General features: G+C 34.1%; 1 protein-coding gene across 1 annotated transcript; it reads right to left on the bottom strand.

Moving 5' to 3' along the window:
• Positions 1–41: 41 nt before the first annotated feature.
• Positions 42–15,039, bottom strand: LOC115448845 (hemicentin-1-like). Its single transcript, XM_037442339.1, has 10 exons — positions 14,777–15,039; positions 14,469–14,593; positions 13,409–13,613; positions 10,928–11,059; positions 10,135–10,323; positions 2,830–2,890; positions 1,950–2,208; positions 1,519–1,597; positions 1,290–1,424; positions 42–411 (listed from the first exon to the last, which is right to left on the bottom strand). Exons 1-10 carry the CDS (start codon positions 14,826–14,828, stop codon positions 128–130), a joined length of 1,521 nt encoding a protein of 506 aa, XP_037298236.1. The 5' UTR covers positions 14,829–15,039; the 3' UTR covers positions 42–127.
• Between the last annotated feature and the right edge of the window lie 2,446 nt (positions 15,040–17,485).

Below are 17,485 nucleotides of genomic sequence, written 5' to 3' on the forward strand. Positions count from 1 at the left end.
TCAATGCTTTTCTCGGTTACTGTGACAATAAAAAAATCTCCTTACGATGGAATTTTATTAACTCTTCTATCACAACAAAAGAAAAAACATATTTAAATTAATGAAACACATCTCTTTTAATACTAACTTAAACAACTCTCATTGCCATCATGCATACAACAGCAATAATTATGATTCCTGCAGTGAAAAATATGCCGTAAAACGTGCCATCAGATGTCAATTCGGCTTTCACTGTTTTTTCTTCTACAGCCTCTTCTGTTGTTGGTGCTTCGGTTTCTTCCTGTTCTTCTTCTTCACTCGTAGAAGCAAGGACTGGCATAAACCATGGAGACTCGCCAGCGTCGTTCACAACCCGTAGTCTAGTCCAATATTTTGTCAGAGGCTCTAAGTTTGGTATTGTTGCTAGCATACCTAAAATATACGCGTAGTTTGCTAAAAACATGGTATACATTATAAGACCGCATAATAAATGCTCACATGCGTAATATTTCCTGCCTATTGAATTCCAAAATTAACTTAATTATTTCTTATGATAAAAGTTTTAGAACCGTTCAAATTATTTTAAAACTGCCGGTTGTTTCAACAACAAATAATTTTATATTAGTGTAGTGTCTCTCGGCAATAAGTAGTATGCACTGGAGACGATTTTAGTCTCCCAAGATTTTTATGCGGTTTTTACAATCATCAGCCCATTGCAGTCCAATGCTGGACACAGGCCTCTCACAAGGTACGCCTCAGAGCCCGGTCTGCTACTTAATGCATCAAGTTTTCAACAATACGGAGATTAGCCGGAGAATCTCTGACATAGTAATAAATAATGAAAAATGTACCAATGCAGCAAAACTTAGTATCACGACGTAGTATCACGATCTAAAAAAGGATGGAAACGGTCATCAACAATTAACCCCGAGCTTCAAGGTAGCCAAGGCTAGTCCTAAATTTATTAAACCTGTTAAATTTATACCCGAAATTAAAAAAATATGGTTCTCCGCAATTTTTTTTGGTTTGCGGAGATTCTCTGGCTTGTATATGACCTATCACAAGAGGTTAAAAAATCATGAAATTCATTTATACATAATTTATAATTGGCACCCAATGGGCGATTTAGATCCCTTGCCACCAAGTTAAGCTACTAGTTTTCTAACTGCTACACAAATAGTTGAATTGAACGCGCCGGCATAATTGTGTCGATTGCCAACGGCTAATCATCTCCAGGTCCTCTATGTGGACGCCACTCTACTAATCTTCAGGGGAACTTAACCATGGACATATCAAAAATACCATTTTACCCTTCACGTCAGGATCCAAAGAATCTAACTGAACCATGGGAACGTTGATTCGTTTCGCAATCTTCCAATCGGCTTCTCTGGGCACCGAATCGGGATACTTTAGACGTGTCGTTTTCAAATATTGGATTTGGCAACCTTCAAACATAAATAAGTTATTTGATAGTAAATATTACTCAAGTTACAATGATATGAAGAAAAGATGAAGGAATTTCATGTTAAAGACACTTACCATCAATAGGAAAGTGTATAGTATCAGACCAGGATACGTCTAAATCGATGGCATTAGAAACGGACTTGTAGAACGTCACCTGCAATACAAAAAGAACGCCTGTTGAAAATCAACGAGCAATGGAAAAATTCAATTGTTGGATGATATTTTTGATAGGCACAATTAACTCATACAATTACTTTCTGAACTGTAAAATCAAGTAATAAAACAAATTTTCCACAACACAAATGTTGTAATTTAAACTTTGTTAATCAACGTGTTTCAGATTATCAAACAACTTAAAAACCTAAATATTAAGAGCCAATGTTTAGTTTAGTTAGTTAGTTATTTTGTGCCTACTCATAAGTCAAAACTGATGTTACAAACAGTGAACTATAATCTACAATAAAAATACAATGATACTCTTTGCTTGATAAAAAAAAAACATTTACCTGATCAGGAACTTGGGGCTTATCAATTTTTAAAATCGTGAAATATTTCTCCGCGGTTCCAAGCTCGTTGCTGGCCTTACATACGTATCTTTGCCCAAAAGTATTTTCACCGGCAATGATGCTCAACGTAGATTGGTCCAACTCTTCGTTAAATGTTGTTTGTTTTTCATCGATCTCACTCAACGTGTCGGAGCTCACGTCTCTGAACCATTTGTATGTAGGAGGCGGATAGCCACTTGCAGCACATACTAAGTTAACACTATAACCAGCCAAAAATATGTTTAAAATGTTAATATTAAAAACGATCATTTTTATAACTCTAAAGGCCGGCGCATATTTAGCGGAACGCTGCAAAGAGTTTTTTAAACTATCAAACAATGTAATGCAATTTATTGTAATGTTAATAGATTCTGAATATTATTTTAATGATGACAATGTCGATAACAGTTTAACAGTACAAAATTCTCTGTGCTGCGATCCACCATATACGCGCCAGCCCTAAAGGCTGTTTCACAAGTATCAAGTTAATTTTATTTGATGGTAATATCCTATTAAACAGCTAGTGTTACATTCATTTGGGAGGATAGATGCGAGACTTTTGTATTTGGTCTTTTTATTTGACGTCATTTATATGTAACGAGAAGAATTTAGGTACCAAAAGTAATATTGACCCTTATTGAATTGAATAAAAAATCTCACATTCTATACAAAACAAAATATGTATGTACAAACATTTTAGACTAAAATAGGTGAAATTTAATTTTAAAATTTAATTATTTATGCATAAGACAATGCGACATATTAGTTGCATATTACAAATAGGTGACATTTACTTTAATATAAAAGTACATAATATTTAATATCCACCTATATAACTGACCTTTCATTATTTTGGCTAAAAACTTGTTCAATGTCGTTGCCGTTCTCAAATACTGGATCATCTGAAAACAATTAAACCTCGCTTTCAATTTCACCTTCTCCGTACTAGAAGGCCTTGCTCAACAATGAGACTCTTAGCATCTAATAGATGACTGATATTTTTATAATTGACTGCCTCGGTGCAGGGTCGTAGCTAGACTTGAATTTAAGGTAGGGCAGCTGTTATTACAAGCAGGGCGGAAATTAAAATGTTACTAAATCTGATCTGTTCAATCGATTTTTGGTTTCCTTGACTCGTGAACGTGAGCAAAAAAAAAGCAAGTTTAATACTTAGGTAACTGTTAAGGTAATATACAGATTGTAACAAAATTCCCATAAATCTCGAAAGAGAGTTATTTCACCCATCAATACGAATAACTGTTACTATGGGACCAACTTCCAAATCGTAAAATAAAAAACCCGCTGCTCCATATATTTTCATTGAATAGTAATGTACAATTTTGTTAATTATTAAGGTAGGGCATTGCCCCACAATGACCAACCCCCCCCCCCCCTAGCTACGGCCCTGCCTCGGTGGCGTAGTTGTATTGCATGCGCGGTACGACAACGCTCTGAGGTCTAGGATTCGAATCCCGGATCGGGCAAAGTGATATTTGGTATTTTCTGCTCAGTATCAGCTCGGAGTCTGGAATTTGTGCCCGATATGGTGGTAGGCTCGCCCCCTATCACACCATGGGACGGAATACGCTTGGCGAAAAGTAGGTGCCTTGGTAGCGCCTCTGCATACCCCTTCGGAATTAATGCGTGATGTTGTGTATGTATGCGTGTAAGTATATCTTCACCATCGTTGTGCTTTTTACGCAGAATATTTTTTACCAAAATCAATATCACCATGAACAAATGATACTAATGAGTTTTTTCATCAGTAATTCCACAATAAACGTGCTAGGCAAAAAATAACGTACCTAAAAACATATTTTAATAACATCAATACAATCATAATAACGAAGTGAATGAAAAAGGTTTTATCATATAAACTTATGTCCGCAAATTATACACGGGAAAATCCAAAATTCTATTGATTTTCCGATATAAAAAAAGATATAAAAACACACTCACGCCTTTTATACCTAAAGGGGTAGGCAGAGGCGCAACTAGTGTACACACTATCCGCCGTGTGTATTCCGTCCCGTGATGTGATAGGGGGCGATCCTATCGCTATGTCGGCCATAAATCATAGACCCCGGGCTGATAAGGAGTAAAAGTACTCAATATGCCTTTCCCGGGGATCAAACCCGAGACCTCAGTACTGCAATCGTTCTATAACATAACGCTACCGAAGCAGTAAAAAATATGTACAATCAGCAAAGTTGGCGGTCGACCACCCTAAGGGTCAAAATAACTTGGCAAATTTGTTTTACTACGTTTGGGAGGCGGGGTTTGGGATCGATTGCATAGATCGATATCAGTCGTAGGCCTACTGGCTACCTGCAATGACGTTACGTAACACCACCGAACCGCTGCTGTGTGTATAATAGAAAACGAAATTAAAATTGATGCGCGCACGTCTATGCTATGACGATAATTCCTATACTTGTAAGATGCATATCGTCGGCGTAAAGAACGTAATAACAAAAGTTTTATAGTTTGGAGACAATCGCGATTTACAGTGTTTTTATTGTTAAATTTTTTGGCATTATTTTTTAATAAATAAGAAACGACATTATGTTAATTATTTTATATCATATTATGTGCCTGATTACCTTCTTTTTAACTTTTAACAAACCAAACTTTATGTTGTATTCAAAAAAAATCATTTTAAAGCAATTTCCGCCATATTTGTCACAACTATATTTTGTTAGTAAATTATGATTAGCTACTTTTTAAGCCGATTTTTTTATTTTTCGGTCTCTTTAAACCCATAGTCTATAATTAATTTATTAAATAAATTCAATGGCTGCATAATATTATGATTGAATTTTGAATCGTAAAAATTTAAACTGTTCAGTTTATTCAATTCGTTCAATAATTCATATTATAATAATAAATCATAGTTAATAGATTTCATTATTTGAATTGTTATTTTATTTTATTTCAAAAACTTAGATGATAACTTTTTATTCCAATCTCTGTATTTACAAATATGTATTAACATTAAAGTTAAAATAATTGACCTAAAATTATTAGCTTCTTGGAGATATTGTTTTTTTTTTTTATTTCCTCTTAATGATCTTTTTTTATCTTAAATATGAATAGTTTTTGAGTTAATAACGAAATACCTTTTTTTCATCCTAATTTGAACTATTTAACACCTTTTTGAAGTAGTTAATTGGACTATTTATCGATATGCAGCGATTATTATTTATTGAATTTGAGGCGAGTTTAAAGATTTTAGGTGTAGGCGGTAATATGCTTTTATTAGAGTAATATTGAAAGGCCAACATTTTTATTGCTGCAGATGTTGTTTGAAAAGAATAAATATATCACATAAAAATGGTTTGTTAAAGAGCGCATTTTTATCAATGTTTGTATTGACACCGGTCTTACGTGGACGCATTTATCGTTAAACTGAGTCGATTGTTATGCTATTGAATTTAGAGGCATTTAAAGATTATAAGTGTAGGCGTTGATTTGAATTCTTATTACAGTAATATTTGCAAGGCTAACATTTTATTGCTGCACATGTCCAGTTTGTAAATTTTAGTTACTTTCTTTAGCCAATTATTTAGTTTTCGCTGAGTTAAAACCCAAAGTCTATAATCAACTTACAGTTATTGATTTTTTTTATCGATTTTTTTTATGCTTTTTTGAACATTTTATTTACTTTTTAAAGGACATGTCCGTTTTTTGTATGGGCGCTGGTTTTTTGTTTCGAATAAATTCCAACCAACCTCAAACTTATTGAATAATAATGTGCCAAAAATAAGTAACTTGGAGTCATTACAATAATAATTTTAGACCCTTCATTGATAAGAAAAATAAGAAAGAAAAGTCATGGCTGAGTAATTCATACAAATAATTTCACGATTCGTCAAAAGATATAACTACCTGTTTTTTTTTTACATAAGTAAGTGTTATTATTATTATTTGCGGATATAAAGGGAAAAATTAAAAAAATAAGAAAATTTGAAAAAAAATGTTATTCGCAGTAATTATTTTCAGAGATAACTAAACAAGATTTTTGATTACTTAACTTTTTTCGGGATGCCTTCCAAATGTAATAACGTTTATATTTGCAGAGTTCATTTTAAGTGTAATATTTAAAGTAAATATTTTTTTTTTAAATCTCACAATCAAATCTTTCAGATAAAATGATTTATTTCAATAGGCTCGTTTTGTGAAACAGTCGATGAGGCTCACGCACATATCGCTACGATATATAATTATCAAAAGTTAAAATCGAATATAGTAGATAATATATTTGCAACACCAACAAATAATGAGATACACATGTAAAATGAAATTTCGTAGAAAGTCCATGTAAATAAAACACATTTTTTTGTTACTTCAGTGATATGATTTAATTGTATTCATTACAAGTTTGATACGCTCAGCAGGCAGGTTGAGTAGAGTGTGCGCTCTGGATCGGTTAGCGATGGAGCTCTCATCCGTATCCTAGTGTATCCATCGAGGGACAGTGGTTCTCTGTAATACAATTAAATTATATATTAATTACTAAAATCTATTATTCTAATAATATTTTAACGTAATGACTACAGTGCCAAAATAATAAAATTTATATGGGAGCAGAACGCCAGTGCGGCCGACACAAAATACGTGGGTCAAGTACGAAATAATCCAAATTAAGTAAAAAAAAATCAGCTCTGTTTTCCATAATTGCACACATTTTATTGAGATAAAAATCCCAAATTTGCATTAAATCGGATTGTAATTCTACTTTAATTCAGTGCTACATATTATGTAGTTGTAAAAGAAACAATAATAACAGAAACCTCTGGGTTAAACTGGGTGGAACTTAAACGTCTATAAGCGGATCTTACAAACTTAAAATCTTTAAACTCGTCTAAATTCAATAAACAATGGACGCCACTTTCCGATAAAGGCGTCGACGTGGAACCGGGGTTAACAAAAACATAAAAAAATGTCGTCCTCTAACAAAGACCCTTTTTATGTGAAATCTTTACACTTTTTATACTGCACATGTGCAGCAATAAAAATGTTGGCTATGCAATATTACTGTAATAAAAACAAATTATCGCCTATCAATAAATTATTTATTATACTCGTCTATATTTTTGGCATTAAAAAAAAATTATTAATAAAGGAGATAGAATTTCGGGCGTCGTGACTTCTTTAAATTCGAAATTTCCTCCTTATTTCTTAAATATTAATATTTTTAAGTTATCGAAGAACCTCTTTATCCTCTTAATAACAATTGTATTTTTAAGTGCCAATGAACACTAAAGATTATTTTTCTAGACGTCATGTTATCCAAATCGAATGAGCTATCACTCATATTTTTGGATCTTTATAATACATAAATTGACACCTTTTTGAGCTTATTGACTGGACTAAAAGGCTTACCGGCCTGTCTTAATATATTCCCAACATTAAATTATAGTTTACTATTAAAAGTCGACGGTAAAAGTTACGCTTAATGCTACTGCTGTTTCAATATCGAAAACTCTGAACTTTTAACTGAGATCAAGAAAAGATAGGTAACACCTATAACTATAGTGAGTATACCCGTCGAAGTAGTTTATTTTTGCATTGAGTACTTTTTAGTTTTCCAATTATAATTCTTTTCAATATTTTGACATTTGATTATACGTAAAGCAACTTAAATAACATACTACATAGATTACTACAAGTATGATTAATAGCACTATGTTAATTTTTTGGCAAAAAAAACACACCAATGACAGTAATCATATTTGACCCTACGATAGATAGGATAACTTAAGGATTAATATAAAATATAATAAGTAGCATATTGAAGTCTGTTTTACACAATTAAGGTGGTAGCTCAAGGTCCATTTTCATACATTTTGTTTCGGCTTTAATCTGGGTAACTAAACAAGTATTGGCAAGTAAAGAATTTAAATTCACGTCTAGTTGGTGATTAGTTCTCGCAGTTGACAGAAAAAGGTAAAAATAATTAATAATCATGGATATTTCGGCCTTTAAAATTTAATATGACGAAATTTTAAAGGCAGAAATATCCATGATTATTAATTATTTTTACATTTTTCTTTCAACTGCGAGAACTAATCACTAACTAGACGTGAATTTAAATTCTTTACTTGCCAATACTTGTTTAGTTACCCAGATTAAAGCCGAAACAAAATTTATGAAAATGGACCTTGAGCTACCACCTTAAAGGAATAAGTATTCATCAAAACTCAATAATATTATAATTATATTTAAAAGAGCTTAAAAAGGTGGTCTATGTTGGCTTTAAATATAATTAATTATGATGACCAATAATTAAAAAAAAGCCATAAACCGCGATTTTCTCAAAACTGCAAAATTTTAATTATTAGTTCTCTGTGCTGAAGATATTTTTCCCTCGCATATTAACGTCCACTAGTTAAAATTAATATTAAAATATTATATAGTATAGTATGACTGATTTACTTACTGTAATATTTAATTCCCGGAATATATAATCCATGGTGCAGTAGTCACATGACGGGTCGGCGACTAAGTAATTAAGAGTTCAGTAAACGAACATAAGTTTACGTAGTGGCAAGATATCGGTGTCCGTAAACGAAAAAATAATTGTGAGCAAAATACTACTGGTACTCAATAGTTGCGTGCGCGTCGTCAACCAGTAAAATACAACTAAAGTAAACAATAATAGTTATCTGTTGTTCCTTTCGCACATATCCAAAACTGTCGTAATTGGTGAAATATGGGACAGGGGCGTGTCTAAATATCTCGGGACATTAGACCGGTCAAGCAAAATGTGTTTGGAAGTGTACTAGCACCAACTTGTCCGATTGTACATAGAAATCAACCCATCATTTATCATGTTAATTTTGGTAAAGGTCTTAACATCTTTATAATAAACAAGTTGACCCGACAGACGTTGTCCTGTCTTAACTATGTATGCACGCGCGCGTTCTGTCAATCGCTGACAGTTATTTAAAACGACTGACAGTTATGTAAAATTAATATTGTCGTTAAGTTTTCTTAAATTTTCTAATTTTCCGCGCAACTTTTTGATTTTTTTCTTTCATAAGAACCTTCTCCTGACTATAACAAACACAACAACAAAAAATAGTGAAATCGGTGCAGCCGTTCACGCATGATGGCGTGACCAAGGGAAATAGGGATTCATTTGTATATATAGATATAAACTAATACCGTCTAATTACAAAACGAGGTTTAACTAAAAACTCTGGTTTAAACCTATGCAAAGTACGGTTTATATAAAAATGTTATTACAAAAAGTGGTTTAACGATAAACCATGGACTATTTGATGGTCTAATGCTAAACCTCGGCGACCCCAGGTTTGACGATGGTCTAAATCGTAAATGTCAAATCAAATTTCAAATCATTTGTCAGATTATTTCTTAAATTGGCGTCTGTTTCGTTGTCTTGTGTTATTTTTTTATCGAAAATGGATATTAACGTGGTAGATTCAGTCGATATTGAGGATATTGAAGCCGTTGAGCTACTGGAAACGCCACGCCGACCCAATAGACTCGACTCAGTACTCCAATTTTCAGATCTTTTTTCTTTCGATGATCCATCACTATATTACAAAGAGTCAATTGTTCTATACAATAAGACACTGATAATAAATTTCAAAGGTATTTGCAATAGTCACCGCAATAGTTTTCTTTTAATGTTAAGGTTTCATATAACGCGCGGGAAGCTTACGTTTCGTAACACGCATTTTGATGTATTACCAGCTAATACAACATTAGTCAAAACTTGAAACCTAAACAAAATTGCAATCGAAGTTACAACTATTGTTGATTTTGGAGCAAAATAACCAAGTCTTAATATTTTTTATACTCCTAAACATTATTTATTAATTAATATTGTATGAAAACGTTTTCTTTTTTGGGTATATGGAACGTTGCGATTGAATGATGTCGTATTGAACGAATGTTGTTTGTCTGTAGGCCATGGGTCAAATGGCGGTACTAAGAAGTCTACGGTTTTTATGAGTTTTGTAATACGGACAAATTTAAACCGTGGTTTCCCAGATAAGCCTGGTTTTGTTAGTACAGGTTTAAGCTAAGGTTTATTTCGGTTTTTGTAATAAGACGGATATTGTTCAATAAAATCACCATAAAGTATTTAAATTTGTGTGTGTCTGTGTGTACTCACAGTTTACATGCAGAGTGATATTCATAGCTTCAGAATGCGCGCAGTCCTCGGAGCGTGAGTTCTCCTGTATTGCGACGCAGTAATAAACACCACTGTCTCCTGGTTCAAGAGACGTTACAGTGAGGAGCCCTTCGAACCCTTCGCTGTTGTACTTTGTCATCACTCGGTATTTGGAGCCTTCGGTGTCATCTAAATAAAACAATAGCCTCAAATGCAATCAAGCATCGCATATAATTTCTGATACCTAAAAAATAACTTACGGTGTCCAAGTAACAGTAAGCATGCACTATTTTATTCTGATTGGAATGGTTTTGTACTCAGTTCAATTACTGGAGATTCCTTTCATAGTCTAATACTAGACTTACGCAGTTCCTATGCAGTTGTTGAACAAATTGACTAATTAATTGCCTGCTTTTCGGTGAGCATAAAACCGATAACCATTTTAACCATTTCCTTTTACTGGTGGTAGGTCTCTCATATGTGAGAATCTGCCTGGGTAGACCACCGCAATGGCTATGTCTGACGCTAAGCAACAGTGTGTAGTCACCGTTGTGTTCCGGTTTTAAGGACATTGTAGCCAGTGTAACTACTGGAGATCTCATGTCTCAAGATGGCGAGCGCAGTGGAACACCAAACAATATTTTGTAATTCAAGGTGTTGGACGGTGTTTTTGCTATTTATGGGCGGTTGTATCGCTTACCATCAGGCGAACGGCAAGCTCGTCTCGTCATCCAAAGCAATAAAAAATGCCTTATAAACAACTTAAATATTAAAATAACAAGCAAAATTTCACCATGAATGGTTTCTCCGTTTCGTTTCCAAACAATCCTGGGCTCTGGATCTCCTTTAGCCTGACAGCTGAGAGTAATCGAGCGGCCGAGATCAGCTGTGACCTCCGCCGGGGTATCCACGAACTCCAAAGGGTCTGTTAAATGATACAAGTAATAATAATAGTTATGTATTACATTTCCCCTCTACTGGGTACGGGTCTTTTCTACAATGGATAGGCCTTAGTCCACCACATTGGCCTTATGCACGCTGTCAAACTTCACTTACGTTCAAAAATACTTACAAAACAATTCAAATTCATACTCAATTCTTCGTCTATAAATTACAAATTGATCTGCGTGCCAAATATCTCCCAAATCCATTCTACAATGTATACTGTTAATGCTAACCTTCACAAACTATTTATTTGCAACATTAGTACAATAATAATCATTTAGAAGTTGATCTTTTATAATAATAATCCATCCAGGCCTATAGTGCCTTGAATTCAATTTACGATTAGACCCTTCAAATACCGCTAAAGGTCATTCATTGAATGAAGTTCACAAGGTTAAACACTGTTTCCTATTTATTAATATTGACAAACTATAATTATAGGGCCGTATATAATAACTAACATTAATTGTTGGACCTTGACGATGGTCAATGCTAATATTGTTTACGTTTTTCGGTGCAACCGCACAAATCTGAGTCAACAAGAAATAATTTTATTCATTCTTCAAATGATAGGTATTAGTGATCAGTACGTAACTGAGAAATCACCACGAGTGCTTCCTCGCTGCTGTGTTTTATTAACAGATCGATTGTATAATAAACAATTTTATTTATCAAACTATCATTAGAATATAACTTAGAACTTTCTGCAACGTTTATGTATGATTTCTCTAAATTCAGACGAACGGTAAGATCGTCTCGACATTGAAAGGAAAAATAATGTTCCCTAAATGTATTTACGTTCAAACTGAGTATATAATTATAACAATAGAACTGAATTATATTATAGAGCTAAGTTTTTATTCGTTTTTAATCGTTAATCTGTAGGACAACTGTTCTGGTTATAAAATTACTAGCTTTTGCTCGCGGCTCCGCCCGCGTTATAAAGTTTTTCAGGCTAAAGTTTTCCGTTATAAAATTAGTAGTTTCCCGGGAGCCTATGTTCTTCCCAGGGTCTCAAACTGTCTCCATACCAAATTTCATCTTAATACGTTGGGTAGTTTTTGAGTTTAACACGTTCAGGCAGACAGATGCAGCGGGGACTTTGTTTTATAATATATTTTTTAGAACTTTTTAAGAGGAACAATCCCGTCATATATCATTGTTGCATAACTTTAACCGTTTACGCAGCGCACGCAACGGAAGCTCTCAAAACTAATAATTTTCCCCGTTTTTGCAACATGTTCCATAATTGCTCCGCTCCTATTGGTCATAGCGTGATGATATATAGCCTATAGCACTCCAGGAACAAAGGGCTGTCCAACACAAAAAGATTTTTTCAGTTCAAACCGGTAGTTCCTGACATTAGCCATTACTGCTCCGCTCCTATTGGTCATAGCGTGATAATATATAGCCTATAGCGCTCCACAAATAAAGGGCTATCCAACACAAAACGATTTTTTCAGTTGAAACCGGTAGTTCCTGAGATTAGCCATTACTACCCCGCTCCTATTGGTCATAGCGTGATGATATATAACTTTGAGCACTCCACAAACAAAGGACTGTTCAACACAAAAAGATTTTTTCAGTTCGAATCGGTAGTTCCCGAGATTAGCCATTACTGCTCCGCTCCTATTGGGTATAGCGTGATGATATATAGCACTCCACGAACAAAGGGCTATCCAACGCAAAAAGAATTTTTCAGTTTGGACCGGTAGTTCCTGAGATTAGCCATTACTGCTCCGCTCCTATTGGGTATAGCGTGATGATATATAGCCTATAGCACTCCACGAACAAAGGGCTATCCAACGCAAAAAGAATTTTTCAGTTTGGACCGGTAGTTCCTGAGATAAGCGCGTTCAAACAAACAAACAAACTCTTCAGCTTTATATAATAGTATAGATTTTCACTAACATAATATGTTTTTTTAACCTATGATTGGACATAGAAGTACAACAAGTAATGCTTAGAAGCAAAAGAGTTCTAAATAGAGCGAACATTGGGAAGAATGTTAGGTATACAAAAATTTTGCGCTCATGCGATGGTTACTGTATCTACCGTGAAAGAGCAAAACACCATGTAAACTATTTTATATTTTTTCCTTTCGTGATTTGCACATTTTTAAATTTTGATGTTATTTATTTATTAAAATCTTAGGACGTCTTGTCACACGGATATTTCAAATAAGACAATAACTACCAATTGGTAATAACTTTGGAGCACAATTTTGGTGAAGTCCGGTCTAACTGAATATACCGTTTAACGTCTTTGTTAGAAGCATAAATTAACTTTTTAATTTTTCATCAACAGGAATATTTTCAAAGCAACTTGCCTATAACACAAACGCTGGCATATTGGCTAAAGCTTCCTGAGCGGCATTCATACATGCCTGCGTCTTTAGGGCGGATGTTTTTAAACGTTAATACCAGGGCTGGGGTTCGTGCTCCTTTAAGCGTTTGCACGAAGTGTTCTTGCGCGTACACGCGGTTTGTTGGCTCTCGCTTCACCACGTTGCCTGCCGCGTCGAACCATTCCACCTGTTATATAAGTACATTAACATAATCAGCATCAGATTTGAATGTAGGCTTATCCAGATTTCTAGACGGATTCGTTGGAAGCAGCCTGCGTCCAACATCTTCCTGCTGCCTTTATCAAGTCATTTGAACACTTTATTTATTTATTAAGAAACAGTCATACGCAAAATTATGATTACAACGTTGAAAAAAAAAAAAATATTCGTCCACGGCATAATGACCTCACTATACCTGATGGTAAGAGGAATGGAGTCCAATAGAAAGTCGACAGACGAGAGATGATCGCCCCTCGCTTGTCGAAATAATTATGCCAGTCTGTTGGAACCGGATATACCTACACAGGCTGATCCCGGAACGCAACATACTTACGTGGGCCACTATGGCGGGATTTAACGCCTTGTGTACGGTGGTCGCTATCCGGGCGGATATTAAATATATCCTACCACCAGCAAACCTATAATTACCTATAGCTCCCTTAATGTGATAACAAACAAGATAAGCGCAGTAATTACACCGGCTACAATGTCCTCCTAACCGGAACACAACAGTGACTAAACACTGCTGCTGGCGATAGAAATAGACATTGTGGTGGTACCTACCCAAGCCGACTCTCACATGTGAGAGACCTACCGAAGTATCGAAAATAAGATTTCACAATCAAGTACATAACTATAATAAAATTATATAAATGACGATGAGAACATAATACGTATTTTTTGTCTAGAAACATCTAAACACCCCATAGATACCATCAGTTACACCGGAGTCACTTTAGTGTGCCCATATAAAAGGCAAAAATAAAACAAACATGAAGTCTTAAATAATAAGAATAATGCATAAATAAAATGTATCACATACCCTTTGATGTTTAACGGAATATTTGCAATTAATAAGCATTTTGCTACCCGCTTTCGAGAAATTATTTTTTCCATAATCTATCTCTTCAATTGTGACACTGCTCTGTACTTCTTTGGCTCCGTACACTGAAAAGAACAAATCGAAATCCAATTTACGATTTTAAAATTTCCAAGATGCTAATTAAAATGCGGCGCATTAGCCACAACTCAGAAAATTAGTACTTAATTTAGGAGTAGGTACCATGTTTTTAAAATGAAAAAATACGATTGACAATGTAATTACTAAAAAAACAAATAAACGATTCTTACCTGCTCTAAAAACCAAATAAACGAACACAATAACGTAAAAAATCCACTTCATTTTGACACCATTGATGCAATCACTAAGTACCGATGGTGACGACGGGTGTGGTAAAATGAAAATGCCCTCGCACAATCCATAGACATCCCACAACACGTATTATTTAATTGGGCCGCCGAATTAACATTAATTAAGGTGTTATTACTACAGTGTCAGTACTGAGGAAATGACACTTGTCATAGTTACGGATGGAATTGAAAAGGTCATCGCAACATATAGAATTACGAAATATACCGATTGTATACTAATACTTATATTTTAATAAAAAAAATCATGGACAGACACGTATCACAATTTTTTAAATAAAAATATTACCTATTCTGGAATATTTCTGAAAATAAATGTAAGTAACGAAATAGGTTTTATTACGAAAATATTGTAACAAAATTATGTCAAATGCCTTTTTTGTTTGTATTAACAAATTCGTTCTATCAAACAATATGCATATACGATGAACGTATTAAAACAAACAAAAAAAACAGAAGAAACAAAAAAGTCGTAATAATTGAAGAGAAACTATTTTTCAGATTTTATCGCGGTTTATTGTATTATAATTTTCTCCCGACGTTAAAATTATAATATAAAATACTACGATAAAATACGCAAAATAATTTTATTTCTAAGTCTAAGTAACATCCGCATAAAAATAAGAAATCATTGAGTCGTAATAATATTTCGTTTCGTGCATGAATTTTGAGAAATTCTGTAATATAAAGGTACTGTCGTTTACATACTACCACTATCAATATCTAGGTACCACGCAAAAAATATTTCTTACATTGCGATAGTATCAGCCCTGTATTATATACTTGCCCACTGCTGAGCACGGGCCTCCTCTACTACTGAGAGGGATTAAGCCTTAGTCCACCACGCTGGCCTAGTGCGGATTAGTAGACTTCACACACCTTCGAAATTCCTATAGAGAACTTCTCAGATGTGCAGGTTTCCTCACGATGTTTTCCTTCACCGTTAAAGCGAACGATGAATTCACAAAGACTGCACACATGATTTTTTAGAAAAGTCAGAGGTGTGTGCCCTTGGGATTTGAACCTGCGGACATTCGTCTCGGCAGTCCGTTCCACTCCCAACTAGGCTATACATTGCGATAATAGTTGAAAAAAAATCGGCGGCTAAAAGGCTAATTGACTTCAGGGACATTTATTTGCGACAGTTTCATACATATTTAAAATCAGAAATTTTTTCTGTTTTTTTAACCTAGTTATAATTTTTAGGAATAAATGTCGCTTTTAAGTCAATTAGCCTTTCAACCATCCACATATTATTATAGAATCAATGTGTTGAGTAAAGTGTTACTTTGTGTTGCTCGCGTCTTCGCTTACGTGATTAAACTCCAACTATGTAGTTTTTAGGGAGAAAAACATAAACAAAACATGTAGGACGCAGTCTACCTTGTGGCAAAACTTCATCCAAACGACTTTAAAGTGCAAACGTTCCGTGATCAGCCTGTGTATATCCGATTTAATTAAGCAGGTATAATTGCGTCGACTGCCGAGGGATAATCACCTCTCGTTAGTCGACATTCTTTTGAACCCCACTCTACTTACCATCGGGTGCAGTGAATTCACATTACCGAGTCCGAACCACAAAAAAATATTATTAGAAAGATTAACTTGAATCGCTACCACAAGCCTCAAATCGCCTCCTGGGTCGAGTAGAGTAACTATCAACTGGGATAAGTGATGTCAGACACTTTTATTTAGTTTTCAAAGCCCGTTCAATTGTTTCACAGTCTAGAAATAGATCTTTTGACGTCCCATCAGTAGCTCATATGTGTTTCTACGGGAGTAAGCAAAAAGGATATCCATTATAGGTAGTATCTATTTATAAAAAAAAATATATCAGACACTAGCTTTTGCTCGCGGCTCCGCCCGCGTTAACAAGTTTTCCAGAGTAAATATTTTCCCGGGATAAAATAAATAATGTAGCTTCTTATTGTAAAAGAATTTCTAAAATCAGTTTCAGTAGTTCCAGAGATTAGCTCATAAAAACAAACTCGCAATTATTACTCCTTTATGAGTATAAATATTTTTTATAATTATTATTTTAACTCATGACTGCTAAGAATATATTATTGTCAATGGATGTTTCCCATAAAAAGAGGGTTATTTATATGAGAAATAAATTATTTACACGTAGACATCCATTGACAATAAATTATAATAGGAAATATTTATAATTATATACGAGAACACTTTTTTCTGTCGCACTAGAGTTTATTAATTATTTGACATGATTTATCCACTCCTGTTATATAATTATTAATGCAACAAGGAATAGAAATGCATGTTTTCACATTTTCAATTCTATATTTCTATTAAAACTTGTTATTGAAATAACAAACCTAAAGACAAGGATGAAAACAGCGCGCTGCGAAAAAATGTAATATATAAAAAACAACATCCCAACATTCTTTAGAAATTAAATTTAAGATATACAAATATGCAATCGTTATGTAAGAAATATCAAATATTACTCCGAAAAAGCCTTTTCCGTACAAATTTAGAATCACTAGGTACAGTTATACACAGATGTAGCTTTACACTTCAAAACTTCACAATGGTTTTACACATTAAGTTTAATCGGCGCATTATTTTTTCTGCATCTAAAATAAATTAATCATCAGATGTTTATACTAA

The sequence above is a fragment of the Manduca sexta genome, chromosome 24 (assembly GCF_014839805.1).
Source record: "Manduca sexta isolate Smith_Timp_Sample1 chromosome 24, JHU_Msex_v1.0, whole genome shotgun sequence".
Taxonomy (NCBI): Eukaryota; Metazoa; Arthropoda; class Insecta; order Lepidoptera; family Sphingidae; genus Manduca; species Manduca sexta.

Bases quoted from the DNA above. Each gene is read 5' to 3' on its own strand.
- LOC115448845 (XM_037442339.1), bottom strand. From the start codon at position 14,828: ATGAAGTGGATTTTTTACGTTATTGTGTTCGTTTATTTGGTTTTTAGA. The intron at 1,598-1,949 runs GTAAATGTTTTT...TTTGTATTGCAG, and splicing joins AGCCCCAAGTTCCTGATCAG to GTGACGTTCTACAAGTCCGT. The intron at 412-1,289 runs GTAAAATGGTAT...CGTATATTTTAG, and splicing joins TTTGGATCCTGACGTGAAGG to GTATGCTAGCAACAATACCA.